Genomic DNA, 22,425 nt, shown 5'->3' with positions numbered 1-22,425 from the left:
GGGGGTAGTGCAGCCAGATGGAAAGCAGAGATCTATGGGGCTTTTCTTCTCAGAATCTGGTCTCAGAACCAGCAGAAGACATCCTCAGGGACCTGTTTAGAACTGTAGTTTCATCCAGATGTGGTGGCACAGGCCTGTATTCTCAGCCTTTGACAGGCTAAGCCAGAAGGAGTACAAATCTGAGATCAGCCTGGGCTACACACCAAATTCCAGCCCAACCTGAGTTACACAGAAAAACACTGTCTCAAAAAAAAAAAAAAAAAAAGAAAAAAAGTGAAAAGGAAGAAAAAAGAAAAGAAAAAGAAGGAGAAGAAGAAATGCAGAGTCTAAGACCCTGCGCAGACCTGCTGCATCAGAATCAGAGCCTGTATTTTATCAAGATTCCCTGGGTGATATGTGTGTACACTAATGCTTGAGAAACATTGCACAGGGCCTGTTTGTGGATACTTCTGGTGGGGGTAGGGAGATGAGAATGGTGAAACATAAAACACGGCAGATAAAGAGGCAACAGTTAAAAGGACAAAAGCTACATGGATCAGTCTTCAAAATTTTAGCACAAAAAAATGTAGCACAGTTACTAGAAGCAGAAGATAAAACAATTTCCTTTGTACAAATTTAAAATGCATACCAAGCCAGTGAGATTTAATTTAATTTTTTTTCAAGAACACACACAAAAAAAGAAATCAAATGGCCTGGACAGCTAGGGACAAACAAATGGCAGTGGGGTACAGAGATAATAAAGCAAGAGACCTTGAAGAGAACAAATGTGATATCAATGTAATTTCTGAAACTTTTTAATGTAGACAAAGTTATCCACTTAAAGTTAAAAGGTTTAACCATGCTTGCTGGGGAAAACAGACCCGAGGGAATGAAGCAGTTTCAAGCCTTTCCGGTGTGGGCCAATATGCAAGAGCTGTCCCACTGGCCTATGTGACCTGGCCTCTGGGTGGATAGCGTTTGCCGTCCAACCCCACCCACTCCACAGCCTTATCTGATGTTTTGGAGGGAGGTCTAGTAATCCTTTGGTCTAGCAGAAAAATAATCTGATCATAAGGAGCTCAGTTCCTTAACTCAGAGAAAGTGTAACAGCCGGGCGTGGTGGCTCTCGCCTGTAATCCCAGCACTCAGGAGGCTAAGGCAGGAGGATCGTTGCGAGTTCAAGACCAGCCTGAGCTACAAAGTGAACTCAAGGCCAGCCTGAACTGCATAGCGAGACCCTGTCTCAAAAAGACAAATAAATAAATAAAATAAAGTGTGAGCCAGGAGGGGCCGAGCATCTGGAGAGGGATTCACGGTAGCTCACATCTACACTGGGAATCCTGAGGAGCCCTGGAGGAGATTGGGGATGCCCAGTAAATAGTACTTCCCTCTGCAAGAAACAGAGAGCCAGGAGCAGGAGCAGACAGGAAAGAGCAGCATCGGGGGAGGGGAGCTGCTGCTGGGGGCACCTCTTGAGATGGAGCAACAGTGCCCCCCCCCCCCCCCAGAAGGACAGGGGTCCCCAGAAAAAGGCCTGGCAACAGCTGACCGAGGGAAGCCGGGAGGGGGCGCACATCCCCAAATTCAGGGTGAGCGAGTGAAAGTAAGGGAGGCCTTGTCCAGGTAGGAAAGGATGAGAGTGGGCGATGATGAGGCTCTTGGAACCAAGAGGTCAGCGCCCACCGCGAGAAGAGAGGAAACGGATCATCCGGACAGAGGCCGCCTGAGGACCAGGGGAGGGATGGGGTCGGGGAGGGACACTGATGCGGCCTAGATGAGCGCGGTGGGCGGGGAGGAAGGGACCACCTCACCGGCCCGCAGCCAGGGTGGGGCTGCGGGCAGATGGCGGTGGTGAGATCTCTGCGTGGCGTCAGGACACTCGAGGTCAGGTCGGCAGGATCCCAAGCCCAGCCCAGGATCGGAGAACCATGGCCACTCACACAGGGAAGGTGCCAGAGGCCTGAGGCGTCAAAGTCCCCGGGATCGCTGTGTGCAGTGCAGGTGACCACCGAAGGTGAAAGGTCGTCTCCTGGAGAGGTCTCTGGCTTGACTGGAGCAGGGAGGAAGGCAGGAGCCAACACTCAGGACGAGGGGCAGGACTTGGGACCAGGGAGAGGCATCTTGGACCCACAGTCATCACCGATGCCAGTTTCGTTGTCTCCTCTCTCCTTCCCTCAAATCTCCAGCTTGGGTCCCCAAGCCAGGGACCCAGAGCTTTGAAGACAGAACTCAGGAGAATCCTGGGAGAGAACTGGCCGCACCTTTGGGGAAGGTGCAAAAGAAGCTCTTGAAAAACAGTGCCAGGCCAGGCATGGCATAACCTGTAATCCCAGCACTCTGGGCGGCTGAGGCAGGATGATCACAAGATTGAGTCCTGCCTCCTGGACAAATAGGGAGACCTTGTTTCAGAAAATAAAAGGGGTGGGAATATAGTTCAATGTAAAGGCAGTGGATTCAATCTCCAGCCCCACTAAAATAAATGAGGACTGTGAGGTCTGCAAATCACTCAGTCTTAGAGCACTTGCCTGACATGTATGATATAATACCCAAGTTCAATCCCCAGTACTACTACTAATAAAAATACTTGATTTAACATGTTTCCACCATATTTCCTGGTCTATGTTTTTATGTTTTGCTGTTTATTTTTGTGGGTTTTTTGAGACAGTGTCTTGCTATGGAGTTCAGTATGACCTTGAACTCACTGTGTAAGCCAGGCTGACCTCAAACTCAGCAGTGATTCTCCTGCCTCAATATCCTGAGTGCTAGATTACACATGTGCACCACTATTCCTAGCTTGACCTGTCTTTAAAATGTCTACTACATTTTAGTCCATAATCATCTGGAAAAAAAATGTCTACTCCTGAAAACAAAACACAGGAAATTCATGTTGTATGTACCAACAGTTCACTATTTAATAGCTGAGTAATATTACACTGTATGGTATACCAACATTTTTTTATCCATTCATTGATTGGTGGACATCCAAGTTTTAGTTTTTAGCTGTTACACATAATACTGCTGTGAACATTATACGTCTTTTTATAAACATATGGTTTAATTTTTCTTGGGCAAATATCTAAGAATTAACCAACTATCATACAGTAGGCATATATTGAACTTTTAAAGAAACTGTCAAATGCATTTCCAAAATGGTTACACCATTTGACCTTCACTCTAGCAGTTCTGCATCCTTACCAACACTTGGCATGACTAGTCTTTTTTAATAATAGCTATTCCTATGGATGGTAGTGATCACTCATGTTTTTTGTTTTTTTTTTTTTTTGTCTTTTTCCTTTTTATCGGTACCGAGGATCGAACTCACGACTGCCTGCTTGCAAGGCAGGCGCTTATGCCACTGAGCTAAATCCCCAGCCCCAATCACTCATGGTTTTAATTTGCATTTCGGTAAAGGCTCAAGGTATTGGACATCTTTTCATGTGCTTATTTACAATCTATATCTCCTCTTAAGTATTCAAATAGCTTGCAGCCTTTTAACTTACGTTTTGAGTGTTCATTATTCTAGATTAAATCTTTTGTCATACGAACCATGTGAAAATACTTTCTCCCAGTCTATAGTTTGCATTCTCTTGTTCTTAACAGTGTCCCTTGCAGAATACAAGTATTTAATGAAGTACAACTTTTTGTGCAATAGTAAGGTTTGAACTCAGGGCCTCTACATTGAGCCACATCCTCAGCCCTTTATGTTTTAAAATTTTGAGACAGGGTATTGCTAAATCCTTAGTTGCCCAGGCTAGGCTCAAACTTTCAATCCTCCTGTCTCTCTCCCAAAATTAAAAGTGTGTGCCATCATACTTCCACTACATTTTTCTTTTATTAGATTGTGCTTTTGTTGGCTTTATCTAGGAAATCTTTGCCAACTCCAAGGCCCAAACTCTTTTCCTCTGTTTCCTTCTAGGTTTAATTTTAGGTTTTATATGTAGGTATAAGATCTATTTTTTGTTTTATTCTTTTTTTGTCTAAGACAAGGTCTCACTGAGCAGTTCAGGCTGGCCTTGAGCTCACTTTGCAGCCCAGGCTGGTCTGGAACATGCAATGATCTCTCTGCCTCCCAAGTACTGAGATTACAGGCATATGCCACCATGCCTGGCTTCTAAAATCTATTTGGAGCTAATTTTTTTGTATATGCTTTGCATTATGAATTCAAATTTATTTTCATGTGAATTTTGTTTCAGCACTTTTTTCTTCTTCTTCTTCCTCTTCATCCTCTTCATCTTTCTCCTCCTCCTCTCCTTCTTCTTCTCCTTCTTCTTCCTGAGATAGGGTGTCACTATGTAGTGAGGTGGGCCTCGAACTTACTGTGTAGCCCAGGCTGCCCTCAGACTTGCAGCACAACCCTGCCTCAGCCTCTCAAGTACTGGGATTACAGGTTTACAGCATCATGCCTGGCCCAGCACTGTTTTTGGAAGAGTATCTTTTGCACCGTCACTGAAGCTCATTTGTCCATATTTGTGCAGTTTTACTTCTGGAATCTTCTCCACTGGGCTATTTATATTTATCTTTATGGCCATGCCATATCCTGACTGTAGCTTTACCGTAAGACTTGAAATTGGCTATTCTAAATTCATCAATTTAGGCCACTTGGCCATATTATCTATGCAAAATTGGCTATTCTAGACCTTCTGTTTTCATATGAGCTTTAGAATCAGTTTATTAATCTCTAGAAAACTCAGAATTTTTACTATGATTTGCAGGGAGCAGCTAAACTTGGAAATGGATCACAGGTACTGGGCTGCAGCAAGGCTGGTCCCTAGAACAAAGAGCTCTAGAGGAGAGCTGCGTGAACAAACTGTACAGTCCCAGGAACATCAGGTGCCTGAGGCAATGCAAGCAAAAAGGTTGGGAGGCAGAGGGGTGTCCTGCCGAGGTGATGGAGCAGTTCCCTACCTCCCATTCTAGAGAGGGCTCCACTTGACCTTAACTTTCTGTATTTTGACTTGTATCTTCATTTCTTTGTCCTCCCATTGATTCCCACTCCCTCGAATCTTAAGAGCTGTGCTGGACACAGCAGTGACTATATTCAATGTATAAATTAGTATGGAGAAAAATGACTTCTTAATATGTCTGGCCCACATCTAATCCTTAGTCAAAGACTATTCCCTTGTTTAGGTCTTTAACTTTTCTCAGCAATATTGTGTAGTTATCAGTGTACAGACCTTTTAAGTCTTTTGTCACATTTACCCTAAATGCTTATTGTTGTTATTGTAAATTGGTTTGTTTTTTCTGCTTCTGATTGTTCATTGCTGGGACAGAGAAATTTGTATATTGACCCTATATCATAAGCATGACCATGTACACATTAATAATTGTTAAATTCACTTACAATTCTTGTACCTTTTTTATAGATTCCATTAGATTTTCTACAATCTTGCTGTCTATCAATAAAAAGTTTTACTTCTGGTAAATGTGTATGTATTTATATTTTTTGTGTCTGCCATGTAGTGGTTGGGACTTCCTAGTGTAACACTGAACAGAAATGGTGAGAGTGCTATTTCTGATCGTAGGTGGGGAAGTATTTGGCTCTTAGATTTGTTTTGTTTTGTTTTGTTGAGACAAGGTCTATGTAGTTCAGACTGGTTTTGAACTCACTAAATCAGGCTGGCATTCAACTAGTGGGGATTTTCCTGCCTCAGCCTCTTGAGTGCTGGGATTATAGGCATGACCACCATACCCAGACTAAGTATATGGTTTTCTAACCTTTAAGAACCTTTGCTGGAACAATTGAGCTTTTCTTCACAGCTGCCTTGTATCAAAATAAAAATGTTTCCTTCTATTTCTACTTTGCAGACAGCTTTTATTGGGAATGGACACCAGATTTTACTTTTTATTTTTTTTTTAGCACTGGGGATCAAACTCACGACCTCATGCTTATCTAAGGCAAGTACTTCAGCCGCAGAGCTAAATACCCAACCCGACACTAGATTTTATAAAATAACTTTTCTGCATTTACTGAAATAACACTTTTATTTTTTAGTCTGATAGTGTGATAAATTATATTAATTGATTTTAAAGTAGATCAAACTTGTATTCCTTTCTTTTTTTCTTGTGGTGTAAGGGATGGAATCCAGGGTCTCACAGATGCTAGGCGAGGGCTCCACTACAAACTACATGCCCAGTACACATTCCTGGTTTTTCTCACCTGTTTGTTGTTTTTGTATTTGAGACAGGGTCTTGCTATATAGTTCAGCCTGGCCTTCAAACTCACTTTGTAGCCCAGACTGGCCTCGGATTGAAGCAGTTATTCTCTTGTCTCAGCCTCCTGAAAGTTGAGATTACAGGTACGTGCCACCACACCAGAATACCCTGCTTTTAAAAAGGAAAGAGGTGGGCTGCTAGGTTAGCTCAATGGCATAAGCACCTGCCTGGCAAGTGCAAGGTCATGAGTTTGATCCCTGGTTCCAAAAAAAAAGAGGCTGCACAGTTAATAATAATAGAATAAAAATAAACAAAAGAAAATGATAAAAGATGGTATTTCCTCTTCTTTCCAGAAATTTTCCATGCAAAACAAAATGAGAAACAGAGATGCAAATACCAGGTCTGATGAAACAAGAGAAAAAGGAGAGACTCCACAAACAAATTAGTGGACAGACTGAAAGGAAACAATGTCAACTAAGTGTAAATTCATAACTACTTTGGAGATTAGTGATAGCATCTACTAGCATTATTTACATAATTTATGACCCAACAATCCTACTTCAACAGAAATGAATGCATCAGTCCACCAAAAGACTTAAACAGAACTATTCATAGATGCTTTATTCATGATAGCCAAAATCTGAAAACAACCCAAATGGACTCCAATAGGAGGATGGATAAATTGTTGTCTTTTATCCAATGGATTAAAAAGTACTGATAAAAAGTAACTACTGCTGGACGTAGTGGGGCATGCCTATAATCTCAGCCCTCTGAAGGCTGAGGCAGATGGATTACTATGAGTCTGAGGCCAGCCTGGGATAACAAAGGAAGATCAAGGCCAACCTCAACTGCATAGTGAACTGTCTCAAAAAAAGAAGAAAAAGAAATAGAAGAAGAAAAAGAAGAAGAAACCACTGACAGATGCAACAACAAGAATAAATCTGAAGACATAAACGAGAAAATATAACACAGGAGCATATTTTGTATGATTTTGTTCTATGACTTCAAAAATGAGATAATCTATGGTGACTTCGGAATAGTGGTTACTTTCAGGGGAAGTACAGATTAATAAAGAGCTTAATGGAACCTTCTGGGATGATGGAAAAGTTCGTCTTGTCATGGGTGGTGAATACACACACACATAAAAGTTGATTAAACCACACATTCAGGATTTGTACATTTTAACTATTTGTAAAATGTTACAAATTCCTCAAATAACAGGGATTTGGGATGCTTTTTTCTTTGGAATACAGGATTGGTTTAATATGCAAACATAAAAAGTGGTTTAATAAAAGAAACAAAGATGGGGGCTGGAAGTTTAGCTCAGCAGCATAAGCGTCTGCCTTGCAAGCAGGCAGGCAGTCGTGAGTTCGATCCCTGGTACCAATAAAAAGGAAAAAGACAAAAAAAAAAAAAAAAGAAAGAAAGAAAGATAACACCATGTAAACATAATGAAACAGAAAGACCACACAGTGCTCATACTAAATGCAAAAAAAGAACTTTGTCTTTCAACATGTATTTCATGCTCAAAACTATTGGTAACCTAAGTATGGAAAAAAATTTTTTAACTGGATAAAGGTTTACTATCAAAAATCTCCAGTAACCCATACAATTTGTAGTGGTAGGAACTTAAAATCAGTTCCTTGTAAATTAGGAGCTAGCAAAGGGGACTAAACAGCAACTCCATATGTAATCATCTAGAGAATCAGAATGTGCACAGTAAAAGGAGGATTATGAAGGAAGAGGCCTTACTCTAGTAACATTTCTTGCTTGAGGCAGTCTCCCTGGTTAGTCCAGACTGGCCATGAACAACTTCTGCAGCCCACGCTGGCCTCAAGCTCTCATTCTCCTGCTCCAGCCTGCACAGTACTGGGATTACAGGTGTGTGCTATCACAACCAGCAACATATGTCTTTCAGATCAACATGGTCTATTTTGGATAGTATCAAAACACTTATTTTTGTTTGTTTGACACAAGGTCTCACTATGTAGTTCAGCTGCCTCTGAACTCAGTATATAGTCTAAACAGCCCTCAAATTCAGTGATCCTCCTGCCTCAGCCTCCCGAGTCCTGGAATTACAGGCATGCACCACCATACCTGGCTGTCAAAACTTTTGTCAGACTGGAGGTGCAGTTACACTGAGTTTGGGGGGCGGCAAGCTGAACGGAGACCTGAGTTGGTGGGGTGCCTGCATCGACCTGTGGTGAGTGACGGGAGTGGAGCCATTCCACAGAAAGGGGGCCTCTGGCAGACTCTGGGACTGGGCAGGACTGGCAAGTACAAGGGGCAGCAGTGACTTCAGTCCATTGTTCCCTTCCCAAACAGGATTGGTGGAGTGAGCTAGGCCTGGGTCACGTGACCTGGCTGAGACCCAATAGGTTATCCGAAATCAAGTCCCTATAGCGGTGGCGCACACTAACCACACTAACCCAGTGAAGCTTCAGAAGTTTGACTGCCCCAGAGGGGAAGTGGCGCATAGTAATACAGTGCAAGCCATAGCAGCTTGACTAATCCGGAGGGGAGGGACCAGTATATGCAGTCCCTGTCTGCAACTCACTAGCACATGGCAGTGGGAAGGGTCATCTAGCCAGCGCATTTCAGAAGAATTGTAACCTACAAAGAAAGAAACTGGGACTTCCTGGAAGAAGCAAAAAAGATGGGAAGAGGAAGCAACAACAAAAAGTCCCCAGGTCCCAACCCTGAGAACACTGACCCAGGACAGGTAAATACAAAGGAGAATGAGAACAGCAAACATACAATATCAGACACGGCACCAGTGGACATAAAGAGATATCTTCAGGACCTCATAGACGAGTTCAAAAGTGAATTATTTAGCCAAGTAAAGCAAGATATAAGATTAGTAAAAGAGACACTAAGCACTCCTCAAGCAGATACAGATGGAAAAAGGGAGGAAGTCAAACAAAGGAGATAACCATTTGATGAAGAACATAATATAGAATACATGGAGCAGATTCAAAGAGATTACCAGGAAATTAAAAACTCTATGGAAAGATGGCAAATCAGCTTGAAAGAAACTAAGAATAGATTATCCAAACTGGAAGACAGTTTTGCAATGTGGGATTATGAAAGGGAAAACTTTTTTAAAATAAGGACACAAGCAGTAACAATACAAAGGCTAGAAGACAAGAGGATCTATAACTTGAGAATAAAGAACATGAATGAAGAAGCAGGGGTACAAACAAAGGAACTACAAAGGCTATTCACAGAAATAATTAAGGAAAACTTCCCAAACATAGGAAAAGGAGATGATATTCAGATGTATGAGGCATACAGAACTCCAGCCACCACAACCAAAACAGAGCTGCACCCAGGCATATAATAATCAAGATCCCAGAAATTTAATATAAGAACAGAATATTAAAAGCTGTTAGAGACAAGAAACAGATAACCTATAAAGGAAGGCCCATCAGAGTAACGGCAGACTTCTCAACACAAACCATCACGTCAAGAGCCTACAGTGAAATATTCCAAGCCCTGAAAGAAAATAACTTTTATCCCAGATTGATATACCCTGCTAAACTGCCTCTAGAAATTAATGGAGAAACAAGATGCTTCCAAGACAAAGAGGAACTTGGGAAATTCGCAACCACCAATCCAACCCTACAGAGAATACTTCAGGGCATTCTAGAGAGAGAGAAAAGTACTAGGATTCCAGAAACAGTGGCAGAGAGGCCTCAATGAATGGAGCAGAAAACAGAATGAAGAAGATAAGCAGACAACTGATGGCAAACCAAGAGCCTAACAGAAATGGGGCAGAGAAGATTTTACTCAAAACTGCTATGATTGATAGTATCAAGTCTGAGAGTATAGGCAACTACACTGAAGATTTCTCTATGATACACACTCTGGTTTGATACCCACCAGTTTTTGAAGTTCTATACTATATACAAAGTTGTGTTTTTATAAATACTGTTATGTACTGATATATTCAATTATACTGTATCTGATGCTATAGTCAATTCTATTGGAGATAAGAGACAACACAGGAACTAGTTCTGCAGCTCTGTTTTGGTTGTGGTGGCTGGAGTTCTGTATGCCTCATACATCTGAATATCATCTCCTTTTCCTATGTTTGGGAAGTTTTCCTTAATTATTTCTGTGAATAGCCTTTGTAGTTCCTTTGTTTGTACCCCTGTGGTAGAACTTTGTACAATGGTCTTATATGTTTTTTTCGTTTCATGCGTTTATAGGAATTTGTTTTGTCTTACTCTGTTTTGTTTCTCCCTCTAATATAGAAAGGATAGAAATACATGTTAAGACTCATGTATGTGTAGAATCTATAAAGTTTATGAGAACTGATCTTATGACACATGATGAAATGAACAGATACTTTGAAGAAAAAGAGACCCTAAAATACCCAGTGCTGATCCTGGAGTGTCATAATGTGAAACCCAGCAATAGTATTATTCTTTGTTTAGAGTGGTATTAGCCTGTTTGGGTTTGTTCAATCTCAACATAACTGAAGATATGTATAGCTGCATGTATGTTTAAGTGTATAGGATTGATAACCATAACCATATTTCTAAGTTTTTATTGGATAGTTGAACAGAACTGGTTGCAATCTCACTGTTTGAATTCCCACTCTATCTGCTCCACTTTAGTATCTTGAATAACTATTTGTAAAACGACAATATGTAAATATCAACCAGTGATTTATTTTTTTCTTTGAAATTATGTATTATTTCTACCCATTTTCTGTTTTGTTTAGTCCTTCTTTAAATTAAATTTTTAAAAAAAGACACTACAGTATCCAGTGCTGATCACGGAGTGTCATGTGAAATCTAGCAATACTATTATTCTTTGTTCAGAATGATTTAACCTGCTTTAGTTGGTTTAATCTAAACATAAATAAAGATATGGATAACTGCATGTATGTTTAAGTGTATAGGATTGAAAACCATGTTACTAAGTTTTTGTTGGACAGTTGAACAGAACTGTTTGCAGTCTCGCTGTTTGAATTCCCACTTTACATGTTCCATTTTTGTATTTTGAACAACTATTTGTAAAACTATGTAAACATCAACTAGTGATTTAACTGTTTTTTTTCTCTGAACGTATGTATTATTTCTACCTATTTTCTGTTTTTTAGTCTTTCTTTAAATAAAATTTAAAAAAACAAAAAAAACCCTTTTGTCACAAATATTTTTCAGGTCTACAATACTGCACATCAAATTTAAAAACTGGATCAATAACCAGGTACAGTGGGACTCACCTGTAATCCCAGCACTTAGTGAGGCTGAAGCTGGGGAATTCCAAGTTCTAATCCTGCCTGGTCAATTTAGTAAGACCCTATCTGCAGAACAGAGGGGGACAGGGACTGGAGGTGTAACTGAGTGGTAGAGTGCTTTTGGGTCCAACCTCCAATTCCACTAAATAAATAAATAAAGGAATGAAGTCCGGCAAAGTGTGCACTCCTGTAATCCTGCCACTCTGAGAAGCTGAGGCAGGATGGTCATCAATCTGAGGCCGGCTTGGATGACTTGGTAACTTAGCAAGATCCAGTCTCAAAAAAGGGTTGGAGATACACAATTTAGTGCAATGGCCCTGGCTTCAACCCCTAGTTCTGAAAAAACAGAACAAGACAAAACAACCACGATCTGTGGTTACGCTTATATAAAATTCTAGAATATGAAAACAGATCTATAGTAACAGAAAGCAGATCAGTATTTTTTTTTATTTTTTAAGCAGATCGATTTTAATGATTGCTTAAGGACAAGAGCAGAAGGATGTAAGGAAGTTTTGGGAAGGGGCAAGTGGGAGGACAAATTCAGCTACCCTGTTTGTGATGATCTCACAGATATATGTTATCATACGCTTTAAATATGTGAGGTTTGTACCAACTTTAATAAACTTTTAAAGACAGGTTCATTTTCTTGCAATTAGAAAGTTTTACTATTACATGTCTAGATATTCTTCAACAGCATACTGAAGAATTTATGTAAGGAATTGGATAATGTAATAGAAGGAAAAGTTACCTTTTTGTTGGGAAACTTCCAATTTGGATCAAATTTTTTTCTTGTTATTTTGCAAAAACAAAAACAAAAACAAAAAAAAAAACCACCAGTTCTACTTTTTTTTTTTTTTTGAGACAGGGTCTCATTATACAGTTCAGCCTGGGCTTGAACTCCCAGCAATCTGCCTGCCTCAACCTCAGCCTCCGGAGTGCTGGGACTACAGGTGTGCACCACCATGCCCAGCTAGTTTTAGTTTTCTTAAAAAATTTTTTCCTCTAGAAAATAGCCAGACATGGTGATGCACACCTGTAATCCTAGCACTCAGGAAGGGTGGGTCAGAAGGATCATCCTCAGAATCTACACCCAACCTGGGCAATGTAGCTACTCAGTGAGACTACCTCAAAATAAAGTGCTGGGCATGTCGCTCAGTGTGAAGGCCTTGGGTTCAAACTCCACCCCATCCACAACTGAAGTGCCTGTGTATTTTACCTCCTTTTAGAAATATTTTGGTATGGCAAAGGAGTGAATGTTGGATCCATTTTTTTAAACAAAAAAAAAATTGTCTCATTGAATGACTTGTTAGTAGTGAATTATCAATGTTTTTCAAGACAATAAAGTGTGAGTTTTGTGCAGCTTAACTAGACAGTAGTGGACCTCTGTACTAGCTGCCTCAGATTTTCATTATTTTTGCATCTCAAAACCAAATTCAGCAAATACCTTAAATGCAAATGAATGATCTGTGTGACACTATTTTTAAGTTTCCTGCTTCCCAGTCACATCTGAATAAAATACGTAACAGAGGAGTACACTTTTTTTTGAGTCAAGGTCTCATAAATTGCCCTGGCTGGGTTTGAACTCGGTATCTTCCTGCCTCAGCCTTCTAGAGTGTAAAGACTACAGGTATGCACCACTGCACCCAGTTAGAGGAGTCAAACTTTTAGTTTTTATACAATATGCTCATATGACAACAAACTAAAAAGAAAACATTCTATTTTCTTTTATGCCTTGATACATTTCAAGTTTAAAGAGAATATTTACTGTTTCATTGAATTTTATGCCAAGTGTAGTGGTGAATGCCTGTAATCCCAAAACGTGGGAGACTGAGGCAGAAGGACGAAGGACTGCCCTGAGTTCAAGGCCAGTTTGGGCTACATGGTGAGTTTAAGGTCAGCCTCAACTAGAGTGAGACCTTCTTTTTCTTTTTACTCAAAAAAAAAAAAATTACAGAGACCTGAGAAAACTGTCAAAAAGAATTGGGACATTGAAGTGAAGGTTATGAAACCTCACCTCAACCAGGTGTGGTGGCACACACCGGTAATTCCAGAATCAGGAGGCTGTGAGGCAGGAGGATCATCATGAGTTTGAGGCCAGCCTGGGCTACATAGTGAGTTCAAGGCCAGTCATAACTCCAGAACGAGACCCTGTCTCAAAGGTCTACGCCCCAAAAATCTGACTTTTAAGCAAGCAAGCAAGCAAGCAAGCAAGCTAGCTAGCTCACCTTAGGTGATACAAGCCACATAGCCAAATAGGATGGAATTATAAATACCACAGTAGAATGCAGGGGTACCGAGCACACTACACCATCTCAAGGCTACCTCCAGAATGTTCTAAAATTGGAAGGACTTCCAGAAGCAAGTGGAAAGCCTTGGAAAGGCTCCGGAGGAAAGAGGACAATTCTAGGAGAGGAAATTCTTGGAGAACAGGATAGTACATAACAGGGAAGGCTCAGCAAGGCTGAGGAACTCATCACTTTCTCCTGCAAATCAGAACATGTGTATAGTTTTCTCCAGTAACACTGAGAAGCTCCAGAATCAGAGGAATTGAAGTGTCTGGACAGAAAAAAGAGAAGCAAAGACATACAAGAAAGGCATGGGAGTGGGCAAACTGGATGCAAGACAGCTGCTTCCAGGGTGGCATTTGCTGATGAAAAGAAAAAGATTGATTTTTGCAAAGAAAATAATCTATAATCTCTGTTAAAAAAACTTTTTTTAAGCTTCCCACCCTGGTGTGGTGACAGAAGCCTGTAAACCCACTTACTTGGGAGGCTGAGGCAGAAAGGCTGAAAATTCAAGGCAACTTAGAGATCCTACCTCTAAATAAAAAACGGATGTAGCTCAGCATTATAGCACGTTCCTAGCACACATGAGGCCTGGGTTATAGCCCCAGCTCTGCAAACACAACTGTCCTCATGTCTGTATGTCCCCTTTCAGTGGTATAAACAAGAAAGGAGTCACACTATTTGTTTCAGGCACCATGCTGGTACCTTTTCCAGTTTCAACTGGCACCTCTCGAGGGGTTTTTTAAGCTTATATTTACCATTTCTCAGCACCGCTATGTGTAAACCACTTCCCCTCCTTTGCATTCATTCTCATAGACTCCTAGCCATGATCAACACTTCTTGAACTGCTATTTTTGTCTACTTTTGGGTGAGACATTCATGTCCTTTGCCAAGGTTTCATTAACGAGAATGAAAAGCCAATGAAAGAATTCTGCACCCATCCTCTTTCCATCCATTTTACCTCAAGCTTATTTTATTTTATTTGGTACCAGGGATCAAAGTCACAACCTCACACTTGCCAGGCAGGCGCTTACTCATCCTTATTTTAACCTATTTTTGGTGGGGTACAGGAATCTAACTTAGGATCTGGCAATTGCCAGGCAGGCACTTGCATACTTCAAGCTTAACGTGTTTTCATGCCACCTGACTTTCCTGTCCCCATCTCTTTATCAGTCTACTGCCATGCTCTACCCTCCATGTCCCCATAGTTCAGTCAAAAACCCAGGGTCAGAACCACTGGTCAAAGCTGAGTTCTTGCACCCGCTCTGCTTTTCTTTACTTCTACAGAGTTGAGCACAGCCTCTCCGTCACAACTCCTGGCCTGCCTCCTCCTTGGATTCCTCCCTCTTTAGTCCACCTGCGTTCCCTGACCAAAGAATTGGTCTTTTGCCTTTGTTCCCACTGCACATTGTTCAAGTAAATAATGGGTCTCTAGTCAGTGTCCCATTTGGATTTGGGAGCTTCTGGTTTAGTTCCAATCACTTATTCAATGTCTCTGTGTGCCAAGAATTATGCAAAATAGGGTATGTGTCTTTTTTCTTTTTTTGAAAGAGGATTTTACTGTGTAGTTCAGGCTAATCTTGAACTCATAGCAATGCCCCTGCCTCAGCCTCCTGAGTGCAGAGATTTCAAGTTAAGTGCTACCACACCTGGCTTAAGTATCTTCCTCCAGGGAGAGATGACTACTGAAAATACACATCATTCTATGTGACTGGGAGGTACAGATAAGAATTAGCCAGATCCAAAATTCCATAAAAAATACTGACAATTCCAACTCAGCCCTTGATTTTTCCCAGTTGCAGAGAGGTCTTGACAACAGGGAGCCCACCTAGGATCTCATTTAAGTATACTCATGTTGCTCAAGGTGGAAGTGAATGTTAGAAGAGCACACACAATGATTTCTAAATAGTGTGGAGCCAAAACCCCCATCAAAATTGGAGAAAGTCCAGAGGCAACCACCCCAACTTTCAAGATCATCGCTTAGAAGACCCAGTCTCTTACACAGGAATTAGTCTGTCCTTCCATGCCTTTATTGGTATCAGCAATGGACAAGAATAGTGCCAGGCAGACACCCTGGCCCAGTACCTGTGTGCCAGCTAGGCCTGCAGGACCACTGGCACATCCAACTCCAGCCCCAAATCCCATCTAGCCTGGCCATGTTCCTGAATGGGTATGTCCCCGCCTGTCCAGTTTGTATGTGTGGATCAATCTGTCTGAGTGCCTGAGTCGCTGCCTGCTGGGCACCCCCAACCTTGGCACATGGTAGGGGCTATTGAGAACACAGCGTGGCATCCCCCGGTGGACCACTGGGCCCCGGTGCTGACCGTGGGAGACAGAGCCAGGAACTGGAGGTGGCAGGGGGCTAGGTGCAAAGTTCACTCCAGGGCCACACCCTACAAGAGAAGCAGTCATTACTGAGTGGGCTTCTGAGCAGGGTGAGTGCAACTCTGCTCCTGCAGGGTATCCCTGGGCTTAGGGTTCCCTGTCTGCACAATGGGAGCCCCACCTCCCCTGCCTCCTGACTGGGGACCTGTGACAGTCAGTGAGCTGAGTCCCAGAAGCTGTTCCAAAGTTAATCCAAGAAGAATGACATTCACCCAGCTCCTCTCAGCACACCTCAGCTGAGAGGCTGGGCTCAGGAGGAATGGGCAAAGGCTGGGAAGGGTGTAAGAGAAGACTGCAGAAGCACATACCTAAATTGAGAGGCATCGAGAAGTCTTCCATTGGATTATAACTGAAGAATTCCTGGGGTGGGAAGGGCTGGCCTGGGTAGAAAGGGGCATCCTGGGGCAAGGGTGGGAACAAGGGAGGTGGTGAAGGCTGTGGAAGAGGGTAGGAAAAAGACATAGGAGGGGGTAAAGGAGGGGGTGGGGGTGGGGGCAAGGCCAGTTGCTCCCCGAAGTCTGGGGGCTGCCTATGGCTTCCCTGGAACTGATGATCCATCTCTGGCCAGTCCTCAATCCATGGGTCTAGGAACGGGATGATTGTTTTAGGTAGGCCTAGGTACCAGGTGCCATGAATGCCAGTGAAGCACACTTCCAGAGCTCTACTCCATCCTCTTGGAGAGTAGAGCCACTAGGCCACAGCACACTGGGCCTTCTTCCCACTTCTCAGGCCCTCTCATTTGAGGCCAAGCCCAAAGTGTGTTCCTTCCTTCTTTCCTCTCACATCTACCTTTGTTCTGACCTCATGCTCCCCTCCTGAGTCTATTCTCTTTGTTTACTTCCTGTATCTTTAGCTTTCCTCTCCCCAACTCCTCCCTCTAGGCAAATATAAAGACCCCCACCCTCCCTTCTACTAGTTCCCTTTATCCCAAACTTCTAGAAGGATGTTTGCCCCATCCATCTCCATCCCTTAGCAAGCACTCACTGCATGTTCTGACTCCACTCCACGCCTTCAATCTTCAATGCTTTTCCTGCTATACATAACCACTCACTGACAAATTTAACAATGCCCTTTCCTCCCCATGGTCATGTGACATTACCAATAGCCTTGGTCCTCCCTGAAAGTGCCTCTACCTTCATCTTCTTTTGTTTTCCGCCATCAGCCCCTCTTCCCTGCCAATCCAAAGCGTGAGCATTATTCTGCTTTCTCCTTCACAGTTCACACTCATGCCCTCCACTTCCAACTCTACAGGGAATGGCTGACTCCAGATCTACTATTTCCATGGTAGCTCAAACACATCCTCCCTAACCAAATTCACCCATGCAAGCTCCCACCCAAATCGACTCTTTCTCATGTTCTTAAATTTCCATAGCACCAAATTGGACTCAGAGACTTGAGCCACCATAAACTAGCTTCACATCCTTTCCTTTGTGGGGAATCCATTGTTTCAATTAAAAAAGAAAATGGAACCACGCTTTCTAGTGCTACAACAACTACTAAAATGACTCACGCCTCCGATTCAACAAATACTATCCAGCTGGCAGTATATGTACAGTGACTGTGCTACACACAGGTCTGAAAGGGGTGAATTGTGGAAAAATGAGGCAGGACCCTTGTCCTTTGGGGACAGGCAGATATAAAAATAACCTGCCACAATGCCCGCTTTGTGAGAGGCGAGGACTGAGAGTTTAACAAGGAAATGAATACTCTACAGCAGAGGTGTGAAGAGCAGTGCCCCCAGAGAACTGGGACCCAGAAGTCTCCACCAGTGACCAGAGAGGGGCCTAGCTGAGGTGCACTAAGCTGCAGTCACAAGCACTGGGACATTCAGGCTGAACTGAGGAGCCCAGGGAAAGTTGTCACTGGGCCCCGCTCTATGAGACTGACCTTTTGGACCCTACATTAAGGTTACATTATGTCCCTGCTCAACAACCTTCTGGTTGACTGTGCACTCCTTAGTCCCCTAGCTGATGAGTTCCCTGTCTCTCCATACTGTCCAGAACTCCTTCTCTCCATTTCTGTCCCCATACTTGTGCCTACCTAGGAGTACCCCATTTTCTGTTCATCCATTGGTTAGGTCTTTTGACACTTTCCTTCTGCAATCAATACTTATGTTAAACTCACTCATGTACAAAAAAGGCTAGACTGTGAAGACCTGGAACTTGGACTACACTTTTACTCCTGTGACCTAACTCTCCCTAGGAACTGAGGAAAAAGAACTCAAAAGCCCCAACAGTCCTTCAAGGGACCCCTAGCCTTCATGAGCACCTCTGTTGGGTTCTGTTCCTAAGTCCTGTGCTCTGAGGGCCCTCTGCATCACTTCCCGCCCCCTCTGTGGTAGGGCTCACCAGGGGGATGGTCCCGCTTAGGCAGCTCCACACCCCAGGCATCGGCCACATGGGTCAGAAGCAAGTGTGAGAGGTGACGGTGTGCATGTTGGTCCCAGTGGACACCATCTCGATGACGGTGCTGTACTGCATGCCGGAAATGAAAGTGAAGATCCAAAACATCGAAGTAGTGGTCACCAGCCAGGGTAGCACTGTAGAAGTTCCCCTCAACCACATCCCGTCGCAATGTGGCTGCGAGGGGCTGGAGCTGAGTAGAAAAATGCAGCTTCTAAGAGGATCCTCTACCTACCAGCCAGCTGTCCCATCCCCTGTCCAAGGGGACCTGTCACTTGCCTCTGGCAGTAGGAAACCCCCAGTGACACGCTCCCCCAGGGGCATTGCCATGTTCCACACCAGCAGACAGGAGTCTGGCAACACCTGGTCCATGCGTACGAACACTCGTTCCAAGTTCTCTCGGTAGCTCTCCATTGAGCAGCGGCCATACCTATTGGGTAACACATACAGTGGATAGGAGCACCAGGGTAGAGCCATACCTCTACTTCTAATCAGAATTTCCCTCTCTCCCACGCTAACCTGGAGAGATCCCAAAGGCAAGAGTTGATGATCACCAGGTCCGGGGCAGGCCCATATGTCAGCTCCTCCAGGACATCCTCCAGGTACTCGGAGTAAACTCGGGTGAGGAAGTAGAAGCGTACAAGGTGATGGCCAGAACCCGAGCAGAACTGGCGGACTTCACGATACTGTGTCCCGTTGTGCAGCTCACCCAGCTGGCCCCCAGCCACCAGCTGGTCCTGTTCAAAGCTCAGCTCCCCCTGCCCACCCCCCGACCCCGCTGGTCAGACCCATGCCAGGGTGGTGGACCCTGCCAGGCCAGGGGCTGTACCCATCCACCACTTGCATGGCTGCCAAGCTTCCCTCACCTTGGCTTTCAACTGGGCAACTGTGAGCAGTGAGTCTTTCTGAAGCAGAAGCACCAGGTCCTTATATACAGCTCTCTGGACTGTAAGAAGACAGAGATCCCAAGTTTGAAACAAATCTTATCCCATCCCATCTTCCAGTCCAAGTCTCCCATCTTTCTGAGGGCTGGGCTGACAAACACCAGCTTGGTGTGTTGCCTCAAAAAGGGAGATAGGTGAAGTTAAAAAACGTTGGCACTACCCATTCCTTGTGTCTCTGTCAACTTAGTATACAGTGACCAAAATCACCTGGCAGAATTAAGTTGGCCAAATCATCCAGAAATCACACAACACAATCCACAGCTTTTAGGGAAATTATGGGGATTGTGAAAGAAGAAAAAGAAGCTACGCAAGGTTAGGCTAAAAAGTACAAGGGCTGCATCAGTCAGCACACCTGTGGAAGATGTACAGAATAAGAAGAAGGGAAAATCTACTGGACTGGAACAGACTAAGGACCTCAGGATCTCAGATGGACACAAAAGGTGCAGACAGAGTACGCTGCAGAAGCAAAACTGGACGTGTCATCCTAGAAGGGGCACTCACTGGAGTCCCCCAAGATGACCACGAACTTGTTGTGTAGCAGCTGCTGGACTTCTGAGGCTTGGATGTGGACCATGGCGCTTCGCAGCGGGCGGCACGGAATCTCGTTTTCCAGACAGAAGACCATGTTGCTGCTGACACCAACGGGCTGCAAGGAGAAGCCACTAAACAGCTCGAGGGCGGGGACACAGGGCAGGTCGGCCCTGGGGCCCGCCCTAGGGTAGATGAGACCTGCGCAAGTCCCTCCCGAGATGCTCGGAGCTGCAGGGACATGGTAGCAGTGGCAGGAGGAAGCCCATAGCAGCGTCGGCCTTGGTCACACTCCACACCTGAGGCCGGGGTATTGCCTGGCTAGCAGGCCTGCAGGGAACCGTGACGTTTCCCGCGCGGCACAACCCAGCGCCCCGCCATGTGCCCGCTGCTACCCCGCGCATGCGCGCGCGCGCGCGCCCGCTCGCGCCAATTACCGGGTCCCGGGGCTCTGCACCGTTCACGGGCGAACAGGCTGGGGCCGCTCACTATGAGCCTCGCCCCTAGCGGGGTCCCGGTTAAGCTTCATGTTCCCGCACCCTGCGAGGCCAGTTGGTTCAGCAGAGCCCCCGCCCCGCAGAACCCATGCGCCTCGGCTCGCCGTCCGTGCGCAGCCCGACGCCCACTGCTCTCCATGCGTGCGTCGCAGTGGCCCCGACAGCGCCTCGGGCCTCGGCCCCCAAAGCGACAACGCTCACAGTTTCCACTTCCGGTCACCCATATCCCTCCCTTTGCAACCCCCAACGCCGGAAAATACAAGAAAGGTTGGCCGCCGCATCGGGCAGCGTCTGGGACTGGGCCCACCCCAGCAGGCAAAGGTCGGTGCGAGTAGGGGTACTACAGGGGCCAAGGGCAGCTGCCCACAATGGTGATGGCCGCTAGGGCGGCCTCGCCACGTGACCCGGACGGGCGGAAGCGGAAGTGCCGGCCTGAAGGCCGCAGTATACAGAACTAACTTCAAAGCTAACCTGCTGCTGCCTGCACCAGCCATGGATTGCTACACAGCGAACTGGAACCCGCTCGGAGATTCTGCCTTTTACCGGTGAGCCGCCCCGCCCGCGGTCCGGCTTACCCCGCTTGTTCGCCCGCTCGTCTCTCGGCGAAGCCGGTGGCGCTAGTCCCAGTCTCTAGGGTTGCGGGGGTCCACCCTGCGCCAGTTCTCCCCAAGCGCTTGCTACTTAACGTTCAGCTGCCTGTGATCTAAGAGCGGGGCCTTTCCCCGCACAAGAGTAGGAAACTGAGGCAAATGCGATGGTCACCCCGAAGCTCAGGTCTGTCAGCCTCTGGAAGGATGCTCAGATCACGTTGAGGGAGGCCACTGCGGTGACAGCGAGTGCCCAGTCTTCTGCCGGAAAGTGCTGCCGAAGTCAGACCACAGAGGCGCTTGGAGGTGGGGCGGGATCGCGCCACGAACCGGGTGACTGTGCTGACCAAGGGTGGGAAAGGGGGCAAGTTGTCAGTGAATGCTGGAGAAGTTTGAGTGAGGACCCTTGGTGAGAGAGGACAGCCCTCTGATGGGAGTTGCAGAGGACGAAGCCACGGATCTTCGGAAGTATAAACGAATCTCATTACCCTCATTGGGATTTTTTTTTTTATGGCTTCTCTTCTTTATAAAGTACTCACTTGTGAGGTCAGCCTCTCATTGACCTCCAACCTCATCTGCCTCTCTCTTACCCAAAGTTTGTGTTCTGTGTAGCGCAGAATTACAGGGACCCAACATTCCGTGGTATTTCATGGCTTTCTATGTTTGTCCTAGCCTGCAGTTCCTTGTTCATCTCAAAAAAAAAAAATTTTTTTTCCCCATCCTTACGGACCTGGTTCAAGGTTTTTCTCAACTTTGTCACGTCCTCCCCTAGGTAGTATCCTTTGGGCCTTACGTGGCCAAGTGCTAAGATCTGTGATGTGTAGCACAGTATGTCAATATATGGGTTTCTTCTGCTAAACCAGGCTTCTTGAGGGCAGAGAACATGTTTTTTGCACTTATTTATCTCCTGTGCATATTTACAGTAGTGCCTCTGTTGATCAAGGCATTTTAAAAAGAATATCATTGATTGTTAACTAATGATCATAAATATATTGCACTGGAGCTTATTTCATAGATGACATTGTTCTTACATATTCAAACTTTTGTGGTCCTGGGGGTTGAACCAGGGCTTCCCACTTGCTAGACAGACACATTACCACTGAGCCACATTTCCAGCCCTTTATTTTTTTAGCTACTGTTTTGAGACAAGGTCTTCCTAAATTGCCCTCACTGGCTTCCAATTTAGGATCCTCCTGCCTCAGCCTCTAAAGTAGTTTGGATTACAAATATACTCTACAACACTAGATGAAATGTAATTTTTGATTCACAATGTAATATCTAGCACAATAATGGTGAACCTATTGCACACATGCCTTAATGAGGTGTTTGTATTATTGAAAGCTCTAGGTTTGCCATCACTGATCTAATGTTTGTATACCAGCTATCTGACATAGCATTCACTTCCTAAAATATTACC

General features: G+C 44.6%; 2 protein-coding genes across 6 annotated transcripts in view; one reads left to right on the top strand and one right to left on the bottom strand.

Annotated features, from left to right (window-relative positions):
• Positions 1-15,673: 15,673 nt before the first annotated feature.
• On the bottom strand, positions 15,674-21,314 carry Pced1a (PC-esterase domain containing 1A). 4 transcript variants are annotated; one of them, XM_063248785.1, is made up of 8 exons: positions 20,997-21,314; positions 19,898-20,042; positions 19,319-19,398; positions 18,972-19,210; positions 18,732-18,882; positions 18,399-18,645; positions 16,359-16,634; positions 15,674-16,058 (listed from the first exon to the last, which is right to left on the bottom strand). In XM_063248785.1, exons 2-8 carry the CDS (start codon positions 20,019-20,021, stop codon positions 15,811-15,813), a joined length of 1,365 nt encoding a protein of 454 aa, XP_063104855.1. In that variant the 5' UTR covers positions 20,022-20,042; positions 20,997-21,314; the 3' UTR covers positions 15,674-15,810. The 4 variants fall into 4 exon arrangements, with proteins under 4 accessions (XP_063104855.1, XP_063104854.1, XP_023415993.1 ...); XM_063248784.1 differs by lacking the exon at positions 20,997-21,314 and adding an exon at positions 20,362-20,548; XM_023560225.2 differs by lacking the exon at positions 20,997-21,314 and adding an exon at positions 20,224-20,337.
• Positions 20,787-22,425, top strand: part of Vps16 (VPS16 core subunit of CORVET and HOPS complexes) — a 25,031-nt gene continuing 23,392 nt past the window's right edge. For both annotated transcript variants that reach the window (XM_023560224.2, XM_003476625.5), the window contains exon 1: positions 20,787-20,966. In XM_023560224.2, coding sequence (XP_023415992.1) covers positions 20,914-20,966 — 53 coding nt within the window. In that variant the 5' untranslated portion in view covers positions 20,787-20,913. The remainder of the gene's footprint in view (positions 20,967-22,425) is intronic.

The sequence above is a fragment of the Cavia porcellus genome, unplaced genomic scaffold, assembly GCF_034190915.1.
Source record: "Cavia porcellus strain 051 isolate PalLab524CR breed Dunkin Hartley unplaced genomic scaffold, mCavPor4.1 scaffold_5, whole genome shotgun sequence".
NCBI classification, from domain to species: Eukaryota; Metazoa; Chordata; class Mammalia; order Rodentia; family Caviidae; genus Cavia; species Cavia porcellus.
This window is presented reverse-complemented; position numbering and strand designations above follow the sequence as displayed.